At 36.5% G+C, this 25,566-nt stretch overlaps 1 protein-coding gene across 1 annotated transcript in view; it reads right to left on the bottom strand.

Moving 5' to 3' along the window:
- The window catches only part of PLXDC2 (plexin domain containing 2), a 152,810-nt gene that overhangs the window by 3,919 nt on the left and 123,325 nt on the right, over positions 1-25,566 (bottom strand). The window contains exons 12-13 of the mRNA XM_026843351.1: positions 23,954-23,992; positions 9,754-9,914 (exon numbers count right to left, since the gene is read on the bottom strand). Coding sequence (XP_026699152.1) covers positions 9,754-9,914; positions 23,954-23,992 — 200 coding nt within the window. The remainder of the gene's footprint in view (positions 1-9,753; positions 9,915-23,953; positions 23,993-25,566) is intronic.

Raw genomic sequence — 25,566 nt, 5'->3', positions numbered from 1 at the left:
CCCCCCCCCAATCTCCAAAGCCCAAACAACAATGAAACAAGCTGAGTATTTTGAGTATTTTAAGTAATTCCTTAGTTTTGTCATCCAATTTAACAGGAAAAAATATGCTTCTTTCTCCGGAATTAGAACTCTTACAGGAAATCCTCTGAGCTGTGTGGCTGGAGAGTTGTAACTCCTGCTTCCTATCAGTGTATTACAAAGCAGGAAAGTAGGACTAGGATTTTTCTCATAGGACTGAAGCTTCCTTGGGTTCATTATTTTAATCAAATAGGGATGAGGGAAAAGCACTTGTCACCTTACATGACCACGATGCAGAAGATACATGTCAGGATGTAGAATAATAATTTATGATACACATTAAAAAAACGTTAGTTCCTATTGAATATCAATAAGATAAACCGAAAGAAACTAGCAGCTGGATAATTCCTGGGAAGTAAGATCTACCTTCCATGTTTCTCACATCATGTCTATCTACACCACCGTTTGTGGCTGTGCAGTCCATCTGACTTCCTACAGCGATACCAAGGCTAGAATAAGTATCTTTATGTAAATCTTGCAGTAGATGCAGAATGGATATTATTTATCAACTGAGAAATAAAAGAGGAGATTCTATCTCTGAATAAATACTAAAGGGTGGTGACTGGAGTATCTTCTCACTGTTGTTGCACAGAAAGGTCTCGAAGTGTGTTCTCGTGGTTGACCGGTTTCTTCTTTTGACATCTTTCAACATGAGGGAATCCTGAGCCTCACAGGGCCTCTTTTATTTATCAAAATGGTATGATCTCATTAAGACATGATTTAAAAAAAAAGTTTTATACATATGCGAGCGCCCTTAATTGAATATTGTCTAAACAAAATTCAGTTGTTATGATCTGAACATGGTTTCCAGTGCTACAGTCTAGAATTTTTTTGAGGCTGCTAGATTTAGACTATCTTATTTCCTGCTGAACAGTAACTTTTTAAGAAAAAGAGAAGAAAATGGCTCAAATTGAAAACTGAAGGAGAGTTTCAGATAGATCAGTTCTTTCTCTATGTGTTTAATTGTATTGGTGGAATTTTACACAGAAAGTTTTAGTAAACATGATCATATTGAAAGAGAAGAAAGGGAAAAGGACCCATCAGTTTTTATCTTATGGGCCTGTGTTAACTGTCCAGAAATCATTTAAAGTGAAGCCATTTATTTTCTACTGTCAGCAAGGCTCGTACCTATTATAAGCCACCAGATCACCAATGATGCAACTATAAAATAAGAATGGAACAGTTTGCTACAGTTTAGTAAATAGGTAAAATTCAGTAAGAATTATGTATTTCTACACTGACTTACAGACTAGAAACCAACCAGTGTCTCAAATGAGTATTATCTTGAAAACAAAGGAAGTGATCAATTCAGATTTCCAGAAGCTGGTACAAAATCCATTCAAGATTTTTTAATGGATTTAAAAAAAATTTTAAAAGAATAAACTGAGTACACATAAACAAGAAATGAAATCTACTTTGTAGATGCCACACAAAAATAAATTTTAAGGGATAAACAATATACAAGATCAATTAGAGGAGGACAGACAGTTGTATAAAGTTCTGTTGAAATACTCATATTTGAAGACTGATGCCCTGCTCTTGAGAGATTCTGGTCTGACATTATACCCTATCTCTAAAATTTATGCCAGTTAACACTTTGCACCTAAGATGTTAATTCATTAAAAGTAACTGAATTAATGTATATTTTGTTAGCTGCAGTAATTCTAAGTTTTCACATTTTCTTTCATACATCTGCACGAAGGCAAGTTTTTATCAGTAATGAACAGAAGGAACTTGGCAACATGTATTACATATTTGATATTCTTACATCCTATTCCCTACTATCCCCACCCCATACTCATCCTATCCTTCATTCAGTACAGAAAAATGCAATGAGCATGATTCTGTACAGATCTGCAATGTCAGAAAAGCAGTGAATGGAAAACATAATGAAAAATCTGTACTCTGTCGTCTTTCCAGCCCTGCCACACACACATTTTCTTCTGAAAATTTTCTAGAAGGTTATCAAAAGTTCCTTTGTATATTTCAACCAGCATAAAATCCCAGAGTGGTTGTTCATGGATCAAACCTTCTTCCTCTCCAGCAGTACACCTGAACAATGGATATCACCAAGACACACAGAGATTCTCTTTCCAAACTGAGTTTATATGAGTACAAATACTTGAATTCACATAAGGTCAATCTTTCAAAGTCTTCAAAGACTCTCCAGAGATCCCTAGCAAACTTAATTTCCCACTAAACTACACAAAAGTTAAAGTTATTGAATACTTTTTAGGCTGAATGCTCTGATGCAACTTTGTCTTCTCTATCTATTGATTATTTCCTTGTATTTCTAATCTTTCAAACTTTCAGAGGACTGTTTCACTGTTTCTATTGAAGACTGCATCTTACATTTCCACTGATGTCAAGTTCTTTGTTTAATTCAAGGGCATAAAGACATTTAAATCCATTTAAAAGCTGTACTCTTTAACCACGTTTTGCCTACAAGACCTATTTAACTCTCTTAACTGGAAATATGTAAATACAGGAGTTATCCAAATTCCGAATTGATTGTCAAAACCCCAGAAAAATTGTAATGACATACTCAAATGGATTAAGAAAAGGGGAAAAAAACCTATAGTAAGGTCTAGTACTAAGTGTCCATATGTTTAATGTGATACCATGAAGACCCTTTAGTCTAAGTACTGTTGTCCACTGCTCATCTATCTGGGTATCCAGGCCTTCATGACAAAAAGATCTTTTTGTTACCAGTTATGATGTCCATAACAGATGTTTGTGTGCTCAAAGTTAGCTGAAATACTGTTTAAGCAGTTATAATTTGTGCATCAGTCTTTAATCTCTCCTAGAAACACCCAATTTATTTGGCAAATCACAGCCAGAAATGCATGAGGCTTCAAATATCTGAAACTGTACTTCTGATAGGTATTTCCAGAAATAAGAAAAGATCAATTGCCCACACCATTTTAATTTAATATTTTGAAGAAACTGTTCTGAAATAAAGATTGCTTCAGAGTTAAAATTCAGCAGGATCATTTACTGGCTTCATTTATTTTTCTTTTTGATAGAAGTGCTTGATTAAACTATCTCTTTGTGATTTAAACCACTTCTTTTCTGCAGTCTTAAGTTCATCTAAGTAGATGGTTGCTGACAGATGAGAAACAGAAAGCCTCCTTCCTCCCCACCTTTGACTTTTATTGTCAGTGTTGATTATTTATTTTAGAGCTTCTCCCTTGTGACTGACATAGGTTTCCCCTGCTGAGCTGCTGGTTCCTGCTGAGCTGGATAAGCTTTGGAAAAAATAACTTTACTATCAGTACAAGGCATAGACAGCGAGATCAATGACAATACCCCAAATACCAGGATGTTGCAGGAGTTCAAAAGAAGATAAAAATGATGCTTGTTCTCTTCTTTTTAATCATCATCTTCATGAAACACAATTCAGCCCAGACTTCTGGACAAAAACAAATTGATGACCATGTCAAGTCCTTATCCAACTAAAAGCATAATCCCCTTTAAAATGTGTATGTAATAAAAACAAGCCATATCCCTAAAGAAATCGGCAGAGCTGTATCAGCTTCATCACCTGTCTAAGCCAGCTGAGGATGTGACTCTTTAAAAAAAAATAAAATCCTTCTTTCCTTTTTACTCCGTCTCCTATTTATTTCTAATTTATTTGAAGATACACTGCATCTGTGACATTAATGCAAAAACGTGGAAATGGTGCATGGAGAACAGGGCTGGCTGTTAAATGATGTCTCTTATTTGTGTTGTGCTGCTATGAGCAGAGATGTAGAACAGTGAGCCAGAAATGCCCCTTAATTCCATGACCTCTGAACACCAAGAACTGTCTCTGGCTTTTTTTGACTATTTTCTCCTTTTGTTTCCTTCCTCTAATCAGACAAGGGATGAGAACAAGGTCAAAATCCAAAGAAAATCTACTGCTAGATCTGCATGCCATTGAATGTCTCCAGATACTGCAACACATCCCCTATATAGCAAAACTGTTAGAAAAAAATACCCAACAATTAGTGCTTTCTCAGACCACCCCAGCTAGGGCTCAGGATTCAGGAGCCATCCTTAGTCCATGCTAATAGTCTGCACGCTACCACCTTACTGTGAGGCTGACAGAGTTAAAGGACATGCAGTCCCTTCCGAGCTGGTTGATCTTCATGCTAAAAACCAGGCCCAGGCTTATTTAATTTACTAGTAAAGACATAATTCAAGTTAAATCAGGAAGAGTCAAGGTGCGTCCCCCAGGCTCTGATCATGCACTATTATTTTATTTGCTGAATATCTGCAGCTGCTCATTCCTTCCTCTGTCTCTTTCTCCCCAAGGTCACATCCTAGCTCCATAGCATCAGTTCAGCTGTATGTGTGACCACTTGAAAAAACAGATTTGTGAAATTATTCAGTTTAAACATCCAAAATGAAGTAAATAAAATGACTAAAAAAGTCATAGGTATATGCATATGTGTGTGTGAGTGTACATGCACATTTCTAAGGAGATGAATCTGCACAATAAAGCTTTGGAAAACCTCCGGAGGGAGTGGAAACATGAATGCAAAGGCTGTGACCTTTAAAATGGGATCTTAATTCAAAAGAATGATAATTTATAACCACAAACACCCACACCACTGTTCAGTGTGTAACATATTAACTACTATTAAGACACACACAGCCACTACTAAGAAATACACAGGCTGTGAATTCACTCATATCTCTACAGCTTTTGAGTCTACATGTGTTAATAAATTGGATTTGGTTTTGTACCTATAAGCTGAATACAAAAGAAAGGCTCTTTGCCCGAGGTTAAGATGGTCCCAATTTGCAATGTTAGACTCCTTAAAATCCTCTACCCGCAGAGAACTGCCAGAGAATCTTATTCTGCTGTTGTTGAGCTTTACATAAGCATGTTCAGCAATGGTATCTCTGTGTCCAGCTGAGAAAAGACATAGCAATGTCTGAGACTCTGCTTTCATATTGGCCTCTGCTGTCTTCTCAGTTGTGACCAGATCATGTTGTCTCTGTTTCCCCAAAGGCAGAGCAATGGGATGACAGCTGAGCTGTTTCAAACATTAAAAGGACTCTCAACCAACATTTAAGTAAGGAAGGTAACAAAACCACAAAAAAAGAATGCACATGAAAGCTTCTTGTGTCATTTTGGACATTTCTGTCCACAGATAACTGGTTGCAAACAGGCAAAAAACATCTGAGTAAAAGACAGTTTGCCTTATGCCTTGCTTTTCAATTTTTTAAATGCTCCATGGACATTAATTGCTCTCAATGCCAAAGTTCATACACGAATGCAAATCAATAAATGTTAAAAATGTAAGAAAAAAATAACATAAAGAAAAAGAAGGGAAGAAGTAAAATCAGTAATACTAAAGCTGCTATGTGGCCCACAACTGTCTGGATTTTGAGCAAATCCATCTGACTCATCTGGGAATTTCTTTACCCCTGTTCAGCTCCAGATATCTGTACAACTTTAGGTATGATATATATCACACGCATGCAATCCACTAGAGTTGGGTCATCATGCTTGGCTTCTTGGTCACCAAACATCAAATCCCAAATGCAAGTACACTACATAGGTTAGTGAATAAATTCATTATTTTTTTAATTGTGGTATAGCTAGTGTGTAGCTATATGTGCTGTAACTAGATTTTCAACATAAGCTTCTGCTTTGCTCAAAAAGACATGAGAGCACTATTTGACATGTATGCTACTTTACAAAAAACAGTGCAAATAAGTTCAAGGTAAACTCGAGAGACACAAGATTCTCAAGGTAAGAGTAGGTATGGAACTGCATTCAAAAGGGGAAATTATTGGCAACAAAATCAAATTTAAGAGAGGGGAAATACCACAGGGATAATCATAAATAAATAAAAGACCAAAGCATACAATATCTCCTGTGTCACTCTGCACACTAATCTTTAGTCAACATTTACTCTCAGCGTTTAGAAAGAGCCCACATTCATTGGAACTTTGACTAGAACTCCCTTAACTTTAAAAGCTGATAATTCATCCTGTCTTAAGGTCACCAGAGAAGTGTCCAACTTAAACAATGAAACACATGTTGAATAGTGTGGGGGCTGGAAGAATCAAGAAAACATTTTATTTCTATTTGTATCTTCTACACACTTAATGAAAAGGGGAACTTTTAAAAAAAACATATTGAACTATTTGGACGCTATTCTTTTAAAATGATATACTATCATGGGCAAATTGAATAGCATTGGCATTCAAGACTTCTCACACTGTTTGTTCAAAATAGCTATTTTTGTTCCAGGTGGGGCTGCACATATGTATTGTGCTCAACAGTTATGAACAAAACTACCAGAGGAAGTGTTTTCTTCAGACTTTAGGGGTAAAAAAAATCAAAGAATAATGCTACGCTGTTTTAAGACAATAGTTGCTTTTGGAATAAATAGCATTTTTCTTGGGGTTTGTGTATCACTTATTTAAACTAACTAGCACACTCAGGATATCATCTGATGGTGCTCAGAGGTGTCACTGGGGATTACATTTATCAGTGCAAAGTTAAACAGTGTAGTCAAAGTGTGGGTGTATTTATCCTTATCTGGGGGAGCTCACTGAGAAAAGGGACTGCATGATAAACACGAGTGGCATCACGAGTGGGATTCAAGATGAACTATGTAAAAATCTGAGTGAGGTGATAAGTAAATATTGGGTGCTATCTGCAGAGAACACAAGGGAGAAAGACTTAAAGCCTCAGATATGAGATCAGTTTATTATACTTCTCTTTATTCAGTAACTAGTCATAACTATAAAACAAATCCACCCAAAATTCCTTATGTAGCCCTTAACCTAAAAACCCCAACAGAATCTGACTGAAAACAATGCTGTATCTACATGATCATGACAGCATCCTAGAATCTTAGATGTAAAAAGAAGTTTCTCTATTAGTTGTCTTACAGTTTTGAATGAATGCTATGTTTAAGGTCAATATGATGCCTGTATAAAGTAGCTTCTTTAAAAGTAAGCATAAATGTGGCAGGTCCCCATTCTTTATTTTGTCCAGCCTTAGATTTATATTTATTACTGATGATAGATAAACTGATGCAGATCTTGATTTAGCTAGAAGACTTGATGCCAGACTACAGTATACTAGGAATTTTTTAGACAACTGTATGAGGGAGCTGCCTGTCCATCTGTCACATCCTGTTTTAATTGTGCAACCTGCTTTATTAATCTAGAGTCATACAAAACTATATTATTTTCTGAAATATTTATGTGCTTGTTCTCATTTCATGACCAAGACCATGGCAATCTTCTTGAGCTCTTTTCTCAGAATGGTAACATCAGATCCATATTTCATTCATTTCCCATAAATAATGCAGCTTGTCCGCTGTGGTATGTGGGGTACCACATTATCTGTAACAGCTTACTCAAATATTTTTTAATTGCACAAATAGAACAAGTAATGCTTTTTTTATAAAAATGACCTATTTATACCAGTTATGTTTGGGGTTTTTTTTGTACTTCAGTTTCAAAACACAAGTCTGAGAAGATACATTTTCCTCTATACTGGAAATATGTACATTCTATAGATCAAATAAATATAAGAATAATATATTCAACTCTTTATTTCTTGAATTGGTCAAACTATTTTTTTCCTTTGGAAATTAAATGATTAAACTTAAAAGCAATTTCATTTACAGAATGGATTACCTTATTCTGTTCTTCTATGCTTACGATACCAACAATGGCTTTAAAGTATTGGAATTTGTGGAAATGTTCTGAAACAGTAATCCCTTTTGATTTTACCACTGCATCAGTGGTTCTACCACTCACAGGGAAAGGGTACTCCTTCATGTCTAGAACTTGTTATAATTCTTGCTAAATGGCTGATTCTTCACAGGTATCACAATTTTCCTAGTAACCAAAAGAGGATGTAGCTTATACCATATTTTGCATAAAATTGATCTTGACTGATTTACTTCCTCCTGCCCTTATTCAATTATTTCTCCTTTATTGAAACAGAGAGATTATGTTTTTCTATTTTTTCTAAAAGCCTCCATCACTTGCTAAAAACATTTTAGCTTTGACTGCATAGATTGATTAATGTCACACCTAAAAATTAAATTCAGAGGAATGGGTTTAACAAAAGTGATTAAAGCACCACTGTTTGCATGATGAGTGTGATATCAGTGAACAAAATAACATGCCATTACTGCACTGAGAACAAAAATAAATATATGTGTGTTTCAATTTGGCATTCTTCTCTTCTTAAAAAATGGTGTTGCCAGTTACTTAGCCTTTCAGTCACATCATAACAGGTAAGAAACTTGTTTTACTTAGCGTGAAAGAATAGCAATTCAATCTGTTTGTGAAAAAAAGAAAGGGACAAATCCTTCTGTTTTGTACAAGTTCTTCAGTGTAGTTTTTTTTTTTTCTACATCAATAGAGAACTATCTTGAAATGCCACATAGAGATGAAAGAAAACTACTGACTTTATTACATGGATGCTGTTCCCCAATGGTTAACACAGTTACACTGCTTGAGCCTGAAATACTGATAAACAATTCATTTTGATTTTTGACACTACAATTGCATCTAAGCAGTATATTTATTATAAGATGATTTTAAAGATGAATCATTCTGTTTGTGTCTTACTTCAATTCTCAGTGCTGTCACTAAGAATGAATGTCTGTAACTTCCTGATCCAGGCTTTTACCTAAGCAACCCCTAGATACATTGCTAATGACACTTCCAGTGGTTCTGTCTCTTCACTATTGCCGATTAGAAAGTGCCCAGGCTCTTGAAAGTAAGGGAGAACTGCAAGTGGGGGTTATGAACAGACAGTGTTTTCTTTCATGTTTAGCAGCTCTATACTTACCATAAGGCAGAGGAACATTGCTGAGTCGAAAAAAAACCAAGTAGGTGTAGGTATTCATAGTTTTTTGTAGAATCAAACACCTATGGAAAATGTTCCTTTCTCATATTATCATGTACAGTAGAATTGAGCTGAATAAATGTCAGTATCTGCAATGTAGATGTCTGCACCTAAGGTAGTTATCTGTATTTGAGGGAGAAAACTGGTAATTTATCTAATCCTAAAGGAAATGTCTCAAATAGGTCAGATGAATCATGGTGTAAAAGAGTCTGTTTCTTTCTACACTAATAAAAAGAGCAAAGGGAGATGATATTAGAATTAGATGTTAAAATTAGGTGAAAAGAATCTTTTTCACACTCTGAGGCAAAATGTTAAAAGATTTCTACAAATGAATGTATGAAACAGCTAACACAGGTTTCCAGCTTAAAACTTATTTTAAATAAGATTTTTTTTGAGAATTAAGAATGCACACGTTTTATTTTTCCACAGGAAAATAATAGAAAAAATATATGTCCTGAATTAAAATGCCAGTGCACATGAAAGCTAATGGAAAAATGCTATCATGAGGAAAATGGATAGGAAAGAGGTGGAGTGGTATCTGAGATCTATCTTTTATTGTTATGTCCTGTGTAAAAAAACAACAAAAAAATAATAGCAATGGTAGTTAAAGAAGAAGCTGAGTGACAAACATGCTAAGAATAAAACAGCATCACCTGCTAGGAGAGGTCCATTTCTTCAAAGCTTACACTACAAACACAGAAATACTTTCTAGATTTAGTTAAGAAAGTTCTATTCAGGAGATCCCAATTATCCTAGTCAAGTGACAGGACTAGTGACACATCTTACTTTTGTCTTACCTCTATAAAGAAGAGACTAGCTGCTGACGTTGGATGATGATACATATAGACGGTCACGAGGATGGCGGCAGCCACAATGAGGACCAGGACTAGAATGCCAACAATTAAGCCGGCATGAAGCGTTCCACCTTTCTTCTCTGCTGCACTGTCGTCTGTGGAAGCTGCACAAATGGCACAGTTATTAGTACAGTAACATGTCTTATCCATTCCATTTCACAGATGGCAACTGAGCATTTGCTTTTCCTGTGTTACACGTTCCTTGTTTTCCACAGGCCAAGCCGGAGAAAGATGTTAGATGTCTCCCACAACCAAGTAATATCATAATCTCAATGAACAGACATTTCCAAATGTTTTACTAATTCTAACTCAGTAAACAAAATTAATAATCCTTTATTTTGAATGCTGTCTGGACATTCTGAAGTTTCTAATTACCTTCATAACGAATTTTTCTTTAATTTTCTCATAAAACTATCGCAGTTGCTCAACAGAAAAAAAGTAATAATTGAATATATTTTGAATGTTGTTTGTGGTTTTTTTTTTTAAGGTTCAAGTTGAGACATGCCACAAACGCTTGTGAGGTCTAGGTAATAAACACATTCTGAAAGCCTGATTCATTAGCTTGGAGAGGGGTTTTGAACCACCCTGTGCAACTGACTCGGACAGCCAAAAGTGTAACAGGTGGATGCTAAATGACCCTGCAATATTCTAATCTTTGTCTGAATAGAACACTCATCATACCAAAATATTACAGAAGACCATCTATTTACTAAACTTGATAGTGAGAGGCCACTTGTGCCATACTCCCATCAGAAGAAAGTCACACAAGCATCTTGTCGGCAGTGCTTCCAAATAAGTCACTGAAAGTCTTTTAACAACACTGAAATGTTTATGGAAAAAGTCTCCCAATAAATTAACCAACATCTGTAAACTGCTTATGCTCGGGTGTGATTTCTACTTTGGATAAACTGGGATATCACAGCAAGTACAAATATGGTGATAAGCGATGATTCTTTAGCATTCTCTTGCATAAAATGAGTGCTATTCTACCCACTACTGCAGGCAAAAGAATGATTCAGGTTTAGAAATACCAGAAGTTTAGAAACATCTAGGTTTAAGAAACACCAAAAGAGCACTGTTCATTTGGCTTCACAAACCTACATCATTCTCCTAATATTCCCACTGGTTTCTGCCTTTCTAGCAATCCTTCAAATCACCTCCATGCCTTACTCCATACAACACCTGTTTCTGGCCTTGCTTATGAGAAATTTTCTTTTAATTCCACCTTTAAATTTCCTCTCACCGTGCTTCTTTGCTAAGCTGACTAATGAAAACTGTTGATTTCTGCAGTCACCTTTTTTTGTTATACCATTCTCCTGAACTATTTGTTTGGTTGTCTTAGAGTGCCATGGTCTGTGAGGTCAGGGATTGTCTCTGCTATTTGTTCTTGTAAAACAGCTATTGAGTTATGGGTACCACTTCAAACAAGTTACTGTTATTGTTATTAATAGTAACAACGCCAGTAACACTAACTGTACATGGTCTTTTATCAGATTCTGAGTACTCCATGCTAATACTGTAAAAGAGAATTGGAAAATAATAGAAGAAAGGTCTATTCATCTAGGTAGTGTTAAACACATTGTGTTAGGGGTAATAAAAAAAAAAAAAACAGGAATGGTTAATCCCAGTGTAAAAGCTTATGCAGCCACATATGGCAGCACTTTTCTCACCAGATGAAGGAAGGCCTGTATAACTCATCACCCAGCGGATTGCATGGCACCATTGCAACAACAGGGAGAAAAGGAAAATGAACATGCATTATCTTAACCAAGAGATATTTCTAACTATAACATGAAAGTGAATCTGTGGGAGAAGTGAAAGGATTCATGTTTCCCCTGCTTTTGTCCTGATTTCCTCAATCTTGAGACAGGACAGCTGAAACCCTGGAGTGTTGCTCTGCTCTTTCCCATGAAGTCAGTGAGCCAACTCGTGGAGGAAGGAGCTGAATAACAGAATCAGAGGACAAAGAAAAAGAACCAGATAATGTGAGAGGCTAAACTAGGACATGGGAGGCATTAATGAATCCAATAAAAAATGGCAAGCATGCACCCCCACTCAGGTACTGCCTAATCCTGAAGGTAATTTCTTTTTACTTAAAAGTTCATGAGTACCTGTTCCCACAGGAACTTTAGTTTTAAATGCACTGACTGAACACCATCTGACTTCAGGCATGAACAGGATCCAAGAAACAGGCCTCTCCTTGACTAAATCCTACAAAGAGATTTATTTAGCTTTCTTAAAGCTTAGTTCACAGAGATGCAGAGCAGCTTTTATAAAAAAAACCAAAAAAAACCAACAACAAAACCAAACAGTCAGCCCTATTTGATTATTTTTTATTATTCTTTAAACACAGTACATACAGTGAAAATTTCCAGGCCACCCTTTACATTGCACTGAAAGAAAGGAGATATTACTTAGGATGTGGAAGATGTAATTTCAAATGTATTCCCACCTGAAGGGCACTTAAAACTCTTCCTGGTAGTTGTAGCACTACGTAACCAAGGACGCAAGATTCATGGAGTGGACAGAAAAGAGGCCCTAAAAAAGGTTCCTCCAACAGTCAGACAGCAGAGTCTTTTACTTGACACAGTCATTAATAATTTATTAAATAGCTATTCACTTTCAGCTAAGATTAGATGAATGTATGGAAGCTCCAGTCTTAATTCCTGTTCATGCACTGTAACAATATTTAGTACTTGCATATATATTTCAAGTTGCCAAACAAATGCAAATTAAGCAATTGAAGGGCCGTCAGAAAAGGTCTGCTGTATTGTATATGCTCTGGGTTGGGCTATTAATTCCAAGTGATGAGCAGTTAGTGGTGTGAGTCACCCTACTGAGAAGTAACTGCTTCCCGGAAGGAGCAGAGGATTCATAGTTTGTCTGTCTCATAATTGTCTTTTTGACAGCTTCATACTATTTGACTCTTCCCTTCAATGCCACATCCGTGCATCATAAACCATTTTGTCACTTGTACCCATTTGCAGGACAATTTGCACTAAATGAGTAATCTGTATTGTTACTATGTTATGGTTGAAGACAGAACGTCACATTCTGCATATTAAAAAATGCTGGACTTCAAGAAAGGTCCTAACCACTATTTAACCACGTAAAGGCCATCAAATTAATCCCTTTTGGCCTGATATTTTCTCAGTGTTTAGCATCCAACTATGTAAACAAGAACGCTTCCAAATAACACAGGTGACAACTGCCTGCAAAGATTTCTAGTAGTCTAGGGTGGAGCACTGCATGGACATCAGTGCAGTGATCAGAATGCCAAATGCAAAAATATAATGAAACACAAGAAATACTTTTCTTAAATGACAACAAGTGTAAGTAACTTGTCATTTCCATAATCGAAATTCAGTTCATTGACCCCAGGGCTCAAATACTCATGAGAAATTGATTTCACCCTCTTTGCACAGAGACAATAAACAGCGTTGTCAACTTTGAAAATACTCTCAGCTGCAAAATCAACTGACAGTTCTTTTAAAAAGCTACCAAGGGAAACAGATGAACAAAAGGACTAGGAAACTTTTTCAGGTGCAGAAATCTTATTAAAATTATCACAGCACATCTGCTGTTCCAGGCAAGGCTAAACTGATTGTCTTACGACAAAGCCTTTCACAAAAGGAGCTCTATCAGTAGAACTTTCCCCAAACTTTTCTTTTCTTGTGGTCAGAAAAGCAATCGTTACATACAATATACTCTATGTTTATAATTCCTCCCCAATTTTTTTACATGCATAAAGCTTTTAAGCAGAAGGAGTATGTTAACATCTCCAAGGTTAGTCTGCTTCTCATTTGGTTTTGAATGACAGAACTGAAACAGCAAGTTAACTTTTTTCCCCAAATATAAAGGCACACAATACAAACATGAAATAACTGCTGTCCTGCTGGAATGTTATTTAAAAAATAGAAGTGAAAATACAATTAAAATGTTCTCATTTGCATAATAAACACATAAAGACTATATAATTTTTTATTTTATATTACTATATTGTCTCTAGTTACAGTTGAGTTAGCTTTTTTTGGTGTAGGCAAACAAAAAATCTCAAGGATGAATGAAAATTCTGACCTGGTCCATGGGAATTGTGATGCTGACTTTGACAGGAACAAAGGTGGGTACAAACTGGGACTGCTCTTTATAGAGTGTTTGTAAACACACTGTGGATACTTTGACAACATTGCTTTTCTCACTATTGCATATTAATCACTGAGGTCTGCAAAATAATGACATACATTGTTTTCTAGTATCTAAATTTAAATTTTACAGAATGTTTCTATTGCGATAGTTTTATATATGTGAAAACAAAACTGTGATATGTACATGTACACCTCATGATATGAGATTGAAAAGAGTTTACATATCAGAAATTAATTATCTCTGTAAGAGTAGAGATACAAAATATTTTATGGTTAAATGGAGGAAAAATAGCTGAACTTCTGGAACCTCCTGGCTAGAAACTTTCCTTTATATAAAGTGACATGGAACCAAGGCAAATGACGGATAGAAAGTTAGAATTTCATTGTGTGGACTTGGAAAATAAAGCTTTGCTTTTTCCCTCCAAAAGCCATGTCATTCTTTTTTACTCTTGCATTTTGATCAGATGGTAAAAAGCTCAATTCAAACTCACTTTTTATATGCACATGCATCTTTAAGGGATAAAATGCAATACTTTCTTTGACCCTCCTGACTGACACAGCTATGCTAACAAAGCCAGGGATACAGATGACCTAAATAGCAGCAATCAGCCTAAAGATGGTAACTCCGTACTGAGCTTTGTTCTTTTCTCCACTTTTTACCTGAAGAATATATTTGCATCGCAAACCCCTGGATTTTTCACAAAGAGATAGAGAACGAACCCTGACATTTCTTCTCATATAGGAATGCTTTATGATAACATGAGTGTTCATTGTTAGGTCACGTGGCAGCAATTGGACGAATTCTTAATTTTCATCAAAACCCATTTTTTTAGTTGGTTGTTTAGATGAACATGAAGCTATCACACGAGTATGAGAGCATCTATGCAGTACTATTGGTACAGAAATGCTGGTTTATTAAGTTGGCAGCGTTTCTGGCATGGTTTTAGTATTATGGCAAAATGGGTCTGGATACAAGTGCATGAAAATAGCCCCTACAGATGAAGCAGACTGGAAAAATGTGTAGGTTCAGATATAACCACATCTACAGTAGAGACTTATGTACTCTTACATTACTTAAGAGTATGCACTACATAGATTAATCATTACAGAAACAGAATGTGTGATAATATTTTCAGAGCCTCCATGCAAACATGCCATTTTTTTAGTTCAGTTGCTAACTGCAGAAATTCCCTTGCATTCTCAAATGTACAGGTTAGGTAATGACTATTTGGATATTGGTCATGATTTTGAAGTGTAGCATGTCCAGCTTTATAAAAATACATCTATTGATTAAAGTAGATCGTGTTATACTATTAATACTAATGCAGAATTAGTATCTTACTGTTCCTACATAAAAGACACTATCCTTCAAATACTAGCTTAGAAAAGTCAGATATGCTTTTATATATATATCATTATTATTATTGCAGAACCACAGAAACTTGATGAATCTTAAAGAATGTAGCATTTAGGTAACTTAAAACTTGCTGTGACAACTCAATATAACTTTTTTTATATTGCTCTCAGGGATGCCATCAGACACAGCAAGTTTTGTAATTCACACTTTAAAAAATATCTCAGTCTGAAGTCCTGAGCTGTGGGGGAAAGTGAGATATACTGAAAGCTCATTTCTTAGCTGCTCATTTCTACTTCTTGGTTGGGTGCTGGGTACTACTTTTGCTAGTTATAAAAAACAAAGGCATATACTGCTTAGGGTAGATGCTATTTGATGAATTAGAAATCTATGACAATATATACCCATCTTTTTTAAAGAATTGCAAGGAATCAAGCAATTTTCATCCTCCTCCAAGGTTTATTTCAGGGTAATAAAACTGTCTGCCAGTGACAGTGCTGGAACATTCAGACTTTGGGCAAATCAGCTGTATCTGTCAGGTCAAACCCATCTCTCCTTGCTACTATCCCTGTTATTTGTCCAATATACTACTGTACGTATGTTAATCTCATTCGACCATTCTTACACTCACAACTGTTCTTTTCCCATATCCATCCTTTGACAATTATTGATCTGGTTCCTCTCATTCAGGAGCTTCAGAGTGTCTGATAGCTGTTTTCACATGTGAGATCCCTACAAGCTATTTGGCAACACCTCCTCTCCATGTGTTTGCTCTCCTCTCTGGGCAGCCAAAGAGCAGAAACCCTCTCTTGCTGCATGGTCTGGGGCTAACCTGCACCTACAGTTCACTCTACCAGCCTTCCACCCCATTATGTATGTCATTTCTAGCCTGGAAGGTGCATCACCCTAATTGCATGACCATGGGTTTGAGTTAATGTGCTCCTGCAAAGGAGGAGGACATAATGTTTAGGACAGCTGAGCACATGGGGTCACAGCCTGCAGTAACCTCAGTAGAGCCACTGGATTTTTCCCCCTTTTTGGGCCTCCAGTTACATCTGGAATGTGAGTCTACCAGGAAACTGCTTGTTTTATGGGGCAGGTATATGGCTCTCCGAACCTAAGGTTTTTTTTCCTGTACATAATGCAGATTTCTGAACAGATGATTAATGACCTACATATAGTGACTGTGGGAGGGAATAAGGGAATGTACAGTCAGAAGGTTTCTACAAAGGCTCAGAGGAATCTCCATAAAAATGTTCTACTTTTAGGAACAGCGTGCTCTGGACTTCTCAGTTTCTTCACAGTAATGGAGTGTGATTGTCTTGATTTGTGGGTTCATTCCTTCAGCATTTGTTAACATTTTGAGGTTAAGTCATTGCTATACTTTACATGCTTTCATGATTTATAAAGTTACGTCTCAGCTAATGCTTTAAAAATTGCTTTCCGACTGCATGTAAGGAATGAAAGGTGGTCTTTGAGTGAGGATATTACGAACTGTTACACACAAATTCTGAATTCAGTATCTGGCTTTGCTATCAATTTTCTGCAGGACCTAGGGCAACTCAGTAAGTCTCTCTAAGACTGATCAACTGCTTAGTGCAGTAAATGGATGAGAGTGCACTAAAACCAACTCCCTCTGTTTATAGGATGACAGCACTCTAAATACGTGGGCTAAGGACTTTCATTCTTCTGCTCTAAAATATCACCTAATGCTACAACAGTTGTCATCAGTATTAATTTTAGTTTGTTCTGCTTGAGGCCATGTAAGCCATTATAATACTTAGTAGCATCAAGCAGTGGCCATCACAAAGCTCAACACTGTACCATATTGTGCCATGCCATTTGTCCTGGCAAGGCAGCTGGCTGTTGCTAAATCCAGAAGAGCAAAGTTACCAGATTACAAGAATTTCAATTCAGTGAGCCCGTTGACTCTTCTTAACCCTACTGAAAGTAAACACAAGATCATCAGGTCAAGCAGGTTCTTCTCTAAAGGTGTCTAACACTTGCAGAGATACTTGCCCCCTCCACCCCCCACCCCACCCCTTCTCCCTTTTGGAGACTGAACAACTTCAGGTACTATATTAGTCTTCTTTCACTTGACCTCCATTTTTCTCATCTTTCACAGTGACCCATATACACAGATGTGAAAGATGAGTGAGCAATGTAGAGGAGATTGCAGGAGGCTACTGACTGCAACTACTGGGTTAACTGCACATAGAATAGGTAGTTAAAAAGACAGAAGATCGCAAGAGCTTCGTGTGCCCTAGCTGTCACACTGCCATAGCATTGTGACAACAACAGGAGCAGAGGATAAGATAAAACATTAGATAATGCAGCCTTGTCTTAGAAGTTTATCCAGTCTATTACGTTTAGCCCTCCATAAGATCTCCAGTTAGATCTACAGATGGTTTTCACATTAACCCTTTGGGGTGGTACAAAGTCCACAAATTGTAATGCTTAACAAAATCAGTTAAATGTGTGTCTTTACAGCAAAGTCATGACAATTGTAAGAGTAGATACCACATATCATTTTATACCTGGCTTGGAAAACTAAAGAGAAATAAACTGGAGTAAGTCAGGCTTCAATATAAGTCAAAGTGTCTATACACAGCTGTTCTAGTTTAGCTTAACTGTATTAACATCATGCTTCTTTAATCTAATGTGGTGTATAATGCCTAATATGATGTAAAAATGCCCTTTTGTGCTGGATGCAAAAGTGACATTTGCTTTCTAGGGGATACATTCTAGTGCTACTACTTTGGAAAACCTCTGCTATTATTTGATTGACTCTCTGCAGATTACATGGGTGTTTTTTACATATTTTGTGATGCTAGCTATAAGATTATAACACAAAATTGGGATGCAGTGGAAATGCAAGAAATTCTGGAAGATGCAAACATACTGTTATAAGTAACACTTAAGGACAATCCAAAGTACTATGAAACAAACAGAAAATAACACAATTTATTAATGCTGCCACTTTAAATGTCCTAAGAATAAAGACTATTAATCCATGATTCTATTTTTACCCAGAATGAATGAGTTCAGCACTTTTCATTTGTATTAGCTTTAAAAAACACACATATAGCCCACTGGCATTGCATATAGTATGTAGAATATGTTCCTTCCCTTGCCTGGTGCACAAGAAAGATGGGGATATTTATATCAGAGGCTGTTGCTTTTCCAAGCTTCTTGGCTTTGGAAGTCTCCATTTCAATATCTGCCAGTAGGCACTGATGTAGTATCATACTGAACACCATCAAGGCTGTATAGGATTTCCTTAAGTCACAAAATTTCCTGAGAAGGAAGAACTTGAATTACATTGGGTGCATCAATTCATGTTTCTTACAGCAACGTCCTAAGGTAGATCCCACACTTTTACCTAAGAATAATGCTTTCCTATTCCGAGCATTACAGCTGAACTTGCAGAAAGCAGTGAGTAGCATTTAGCAAATTGCTTAGGGTCTAAAAGTTCAATTTTGATCACGCTTTGAACACACTGAAGAAAACAAGAGAGTTCTCTAATATATCTTAAAACCTGTTTCTAACTACTGTTGAGAAGAGACTGCTGAGAAATGATAAAGGAGGAACAGCTTGGAAATGTTCAGGGAAAAACAGAGAATAAAATGTGGAGATGTATCAGCATTTCTTAGCTTGTGATCTACAGTGTGAAATACAATACACGGGAAGATTCACTGATTTATTTGAGTTATATTTTATTTGTTCCCTTTGGAATTTGCCCCCTACCTAGATACAAGGAAAAGGATAAAAAAATCCCATAAAGTCTATTTACAAGGCTCTTTCTGGTTTATTTGATAATCAAGGTTGTTAATTGTTCTTCTTGAATCTACCTTCATATTATGATCCTATTAATACATTTGTATCCATCACCACCTATTTTGCTTATCTCTGTGTTCTTCCCTTTTTTCTTCTATTTCCATCACTACAGAAACCCTTCCAAGGCTGCTCCTTGATAAGAATTTTATTATACAAGCACAGCATATAGTACAGTATACATAAAGTAAACTTTATGACAAGTTGTCTCCAAGGAAATCATTGTTTGCCTAAAATTCTATGAACCCTGCAATTTTTAGTGGAACATCAGCAGTTTCAAGTAAGTGGAACACACAGAAGTAAACATATAATTACATAATCCATAACCTAATCTCAACAGGATTTTTGCAATAATGGTAAAAACCTTAAATCTTCACTTTTTCATGATAGAAGAGGGGAAGAAGAGGTCTGAATTTTGTCCTGTCAGGTTTCTGGTCAGGAATGGAAACAGAATATATTAGCTAGGACACTGTGAAGGGAATTAATGTAAGGAAACCTTGGATACCTGCAGGTAAAATGCCTATTCTTAGCATGTCCTTTAGATTTTTCTCTGTAGCTGATAGACACCCTTATATAGTAATTTATGCCACTTTGGGCACTTCTTTTAGGATGCTATTAATGATCTCCTCCTGCCTATTGCTTACCACTGACTATGAGAAAGGGCCAAAAGAAGAGCAGCTTGTGGCTAACACTATATGAGATGAAGGCTCTGGAAGGTCATTTTCCTATGGCTAGGCCAAGATTTGATGATAAAACAAAGCCATATCCTACGGATCTTATCCTATATAAGGTCCACTTCAAAACATTTTTAAAATAGCACAAAGTTTAGGTTTAGCATTATTTAATGTGCTTTACTTTAAAATTGGATGAGGACTCAGATAATCTGTAGTGACTTGATAACCCAAGTTAGCTGTTTTGGACTGTGTGATCATAATAAATTTTCTTATGTCAAAAATGTTTGTTTTCCCTAAAAGGTTGTCTTGTCTCTTTGTTGAAATAGTTTTCATTTTCTGGATCCCTCAGAAACTTAAAATATTGGAAAGAAATAAATTAGATGATTACTAGCAGTCATGAACTATCATTCAACATGTTGCAGCTGCAGTTCAGTATACACAAGAAAAACAGGACTGAGTTCATAATTTGTCAAGAATTTTTAGGGTAGGAAGAGCTCAGACTGCAATTTTAAAGGAAAATTAAGGAGACATGACTAATGGTAACTAGTTTCCAGGCACAGGGGACTGACTACTAAAAAAAAAATAAAATAAAATCCTTAGGTAAATTTTATAAGGTGTATGATTTTTTTTTTTTTTCTTTCTTTCCAAAATCTGCATTTTGGTAATTTCTTACCAAGTTTCCTAATCTTTCAAGCTCAAATTTTGATGAATGAGAATTGTATCAATTTCTCTGACACTGTTCAACACATACACTTTTCAGTTATAAAGCTGAAGGACTTAGAGGGACTCACAGCAATCAAATCATCACAACACAGTGTCTAAAAAGGTCAAATAAAATGTCTAATGTGCTGGCCAATCATCTGAATCATCCACCAAGGAGTTCTCAACAAGAAAATACTGCATTATTCTATAGCCGCAGCCAATTGCTCACAATTTTTATGAAAAATTAGGCTTTTAAACTGTTTAGTCAGCTGTGTTGTAAGAAAAATGATACAACAGAATCTGTAATTAATAACAAAAATACACATTTATAGTGCTGAACATATCTTAAAACTTACAAAAGTCTTGTTATAGAGAATTAAGAGTTAACAAAAATCATGATGGCATGACAGCTGTATTTTAAAAAGGTTTAGGCATGTATGTATTAGGCATCTGTCATGTGTTTGTGAAGAAGGAGGGAAGGCAGAAGACACAGAACAAGTAAATTTGAAATGTATGTCAAAATATGCCACAAAAGACTGTGGGTGAATTACAGCACTAACTTGCAAGTGATTTTCTCACACAATTAAAAGGTCAAAGCAGTTTGACCTGAACCCAAAATTTAATTTAAATTTAGCTGTTGCTTTATAACATTTGGTTTCAAATGTTTCAGGCAGAGGTGAGATTCAGAATGTCTATGGAATCCTTTTGTTGTACTTAACCAGATATTGACTGCTATCATCCAAGAACACATCAAGCTATAGGCCATCATTGATCCAATACAGCTTTAGTTTTCCCTTATAAAAGGTTCTCTTTCATTAGAGTTTTAAAGGATCTGGTGTGAGAAAGTAAAGACCCTGTATTCGTGACCTGAAATAATCTACTCTTTATGAAAGGCTGACAAATCACAGAGAATCAAAGAACACGCCTGTGGCTGCAAAGGTTTTATGTCAGCCTAATCTAGGGGTCACTGGAAAATTCAATGCATAACTGAAGATTCATCAAAAAGAACTTCTCAGATTAAAAGCTAAGTTTACTGTGTGAATGAGAAGTCCTGGTGTGCTGCTTTGCTTCCATGTTGTTTGAAGTCAGGTTTGTTTTTTTTTTTTTAATTTCAAGAATAAAAGAAACAGCTCAAGGAAAATGAATAATCACATCAGGTGTTGATTTGTCCTCCTAAAATGAAGCAGCTTTCTCCTTGGAAATGAACTTTCTATATTTAAGATAAGTGATGCCACAAACCCTGCCATGTCACTCTATGAAGTAGGACACAACCATCCCTCACTTGCTCTAGCATTCATTTTGGTTGCTTTCATGGGAGTTTTCTTTTCGGATCTTAGGCAAAGAGTAGACAAGTGAAAAAAAAAATCCTGCTGCAATTCCCAAACCAAAATAAACTTGGATATGTTTCCTTCTGAATTATTTTTGAGCTGTTTATGAGATGCTCATGATGGAGAGCTGCCTGGTCCTAGGCCAAGTCACTTGCCACAGAGCCATGGCTCACAGGGCAGAGAATGGGCACAGTTCAGCTGGGAATGCACCTCATGTACAGAGCAGACATGAAATGGGAGAGTGAAGTCCTGACTGATTCACCTTGCCTATTGACCTTTAATACCACTGAAGCACTTTTCACAACAAAATAAAAACCAATTTGATTTCAAGAAGAAGAGAAAGATCCAGGGACATTCCCATAGACAAAATGCCTGAAAGTACCACCCTGAGTTTATAGATTACCTTGTTCCAAGGGATCACTTATGTGTCAAAGCCACGTCAACAACAACACTGCCAACAAATGGACAATTTAATGCCCAGTACAGCATGTGACCAGCTATGTTGTGGTTAGTGACAGCAAAATGACAGAGGAGAAACTGGCAAGGAAGAGGATGGCAACTGCCTCCTGTGGAGTAAGCAGACCTCTAATTTGAGGGAAGGAGAAAATAATGGCTGAATAATACTGGAAAACAAATGACAGGAAAATAGACCAAAATGCTGTCATCTGCACACCATATTTTTTTCAAAACTTGAATAATTCTCTGTGAGGGCCTTGAGAGACCACTATGACTCAGCTGTCCTAACCCACAGCACCTGGGACCTCTGCCCATGGGGATGGAGACTCCATGTAAACTCAAGACCAGACCTAAGCTATGTTGTAGGTAAACTTGTATTCAGTCCTGATCTTGTCTCCTGGACCAACCTTGCATCTATGCTGAAGGTATCTTGTCTCCAGTCCTGTCCACAGGCCGTATCTCCTTGAATGGAGCTTGGAACTGTGTTGTAGACTTATCTCTGGCCCTGTCTCCTTTTGCAGCTGACCAGACTTCCTGTATGAACCTTGTTCATCACGTTCCCTTCTCTGGGACTGCTGACAGGAGCTCCCTCCTTCTGTCCCTTGCAGCTTCCAGCCTTGCCTTGCCAACCTGGCTTCCTGCCTTGACCCTGGGCCTGCCTTGTCACTGCAGATGGTCACTAGACTGGGGCTGACAACAGTTGCTGCCCCTGAACTGCTGGACTCACCCTATGCCCTGTTCGTGCCTGCTGTCATGCTTGGCTGCCAGGTCCCCTGCCCCTGAGGGAAGCTTGGTGCTCCCTACCTGGAGGAAAGGCAATCAGAGCCAATAATATTCCCCTTTATATCAGTGGAAATATAGTTTATTTCAATTTGCTCAGCAAATCATCCTCTGCTTTGGTAGACCATTCTGAAGCCTACATAAATCAACGCAAAGCTTTCCTTTCTCCTCAGCAAGCCGTACCTTGGCAGTGAATACAGACACAACCTGCATCTAATGACACGGTCCTATTCTAACTAATAGCAAAATTCTCACTGACTTCAAAGGGAGAAAGAACAAACCTCAGGTCTCGGACCTTGAGCCCACAAAAAAGATGACAAAAGTAGTCCCCTGCAGAGCTGCATTTAACAGAGGCCTTTATCAGTAAAACAAGGTGATCTTATTAACTTGCACAGGGAATGCACAGGGAGAAATAAAGGATCTCTGCTAGTACAGAGACACAGATATAAAAAGGGTATGTTTATTAACAAAATGTCATGTAATAATTCACTACTGTGAATGAATTGATAATACAATATTATTATTTAGAACTAGCATCATAGCCTCTCTTAATAGAGTTAAATAATACTGTCCTATTATAATACAGTTAATAACTGTATTAATACAGTTAAAAACTTACTTAATATATCCATATTTGGAAGTTAATTAAAGTTGGTCTATTAAAGAGTTATAAAGAGAGTTGTAAATGTTTAATTTACTAAGCAGTTACTGAGCTTATTTGTCCTGCTGCTCTTCCACACAGATGTGGAAGGCTGAAGTCCCTTGGGAGTCTGGTAAAAGATATTTCTACAATCTGATTTTGATTAATGAAGTTCAGTGGGGTATAATTTGACAAACTACTGACACTGTTTACAGAACAAAATCTCTTACCTCCATTATCTTTTAGGTGCAGCGCTATCTTGGTGTCATCTATAAAGGAAATTCAAAGTTAGTTGTAGGAAAATACATTTTTCTAGGTCATGAGTCATTTTAAGAATGACTTTCTGAGGTCAAAGAAATTCCACAATTAGAAAATGATTTGGTACTCAACTCTGAGAATTAGATTGTGGTATTCTCCATACACTGAGCAACACTTCCTTATTATTAATAAAAACATTTATGAGAGTGCTACAGGGCAAAGGAGAATTCAAAACACTGGTAAAGAAGAGTACTAGAGTCTGTCATATAATTACACAAATAATTAATTTATCTCACATGTTCACATGTAGCTTGAACATTCTATCATATTAAGGACTGCATTAAGCAACATATGACAATAAAATAAAACAATTACTTAGTTCCTCTTCAAAGAATCATGAAAAGATCTACCAAGTTAAATCCTACTTATTTCCATATTTCTCTTCTTGTTGCAAGCTTTAATGAACAAAATGCCATGGAATAGTGCTGTTAATGCAGTCCAAATCCCGCACTGACAGTTTCTAAACTTCTCTTGCTGCAAAAACCTTCAGCCTTTTTTATCAATAGATTTTCACCTTGAAATGCATTCATCTCAAATTTTCCTGCCACAGGCCACTTAAAAATCTGCCTGCACCTGGTACATTTTCTTGTGTTAACATACAATTCCAACAGAATGAGCAGAAAATACTAACAATTAAATGTGTTCTCTGGGAAGGAGCCACACTGAAATTAGTCTCTGATACGAGATTACATTCTCCACTGCCTTTGTGCATTTCTACCTGCACAAAGTGGGTATAAAGAGCTAATAGCAACAGCAGTTAGCTGAGAATTCTGATGTGTTGGCACTGCTACCTATTTTGCACACAAGTAATTACTCAGAGTTGAAGGCAAAGATCTCTGAAGCACTACTAGGTGTACTTTACACTTTGGCTAGTGATCATAACTAGCACAATTAACCTCCCCTTTCTCACCTTTACGTGATTGTCTGAACTATTTTCTATCTTTGAATATTCAAAATTATCTCTTAATTTTTAGGGTGGATGCTCCCATGATCATACACATTTTGTTCCCAATATTACATTACATTTCCTTCTAGTTAAATAAATAAAAGTGAGTGGCCAGCCATATTTTGAAAGATGATTTATAATGCTTTACACTGGCAGCCTCAGAAGTACAGTTAGCCTCACATACACATTGCTTTGTCTCTTGTTTTTAAAATAAAACCATGAAGGTCATTTTTGGACAAAATATTTCCTTTTCCACTTTAGACATGAGGAAATAGAGAATAGGAGACATGAAATGATCATCTGAGATAACACTGAATTCTGTAACAGAACCCAGAGTTAAGCCAGATTTTCTGAAAACTAGAGGAGTGTACACTAATTCACAGCTCCTATGCTTTCCATAGTACTACTAGACATATGAATTGTAGAACTGGGAATGATATAGAAAAAAATCACGTCTCAGCTGGCTTGCATCAAGGCACAGATCTCATTCATGCATAGCTCAAGCTCCTTTTTTTATTTTTTTACTTTTACTGGAACTATGCCCCTTTATTAAAAAAAACACCAATCCACTATTAACAT

Source organism: Athene cunicularia (genome assembly GCF_003259725.1).
Source record: "Athene cunicularia isolate RWA chromosome 2 unlocalized genomic scaffold, athCun1 chr2_part1, whole genome shotgun sequence".
Taxonomy (NCBI): domain Eukaryota; kingdom Metazoa; phylum Chordata; class Aves; order Strigiformes; family Strigidae; genus Athene; species Athene cunicularia.
The sequence above is the reverse complement of the archived record's forward strand: the minus strand, read 5'-3'. Positions and strand labels throughout refer to the sequence as shown.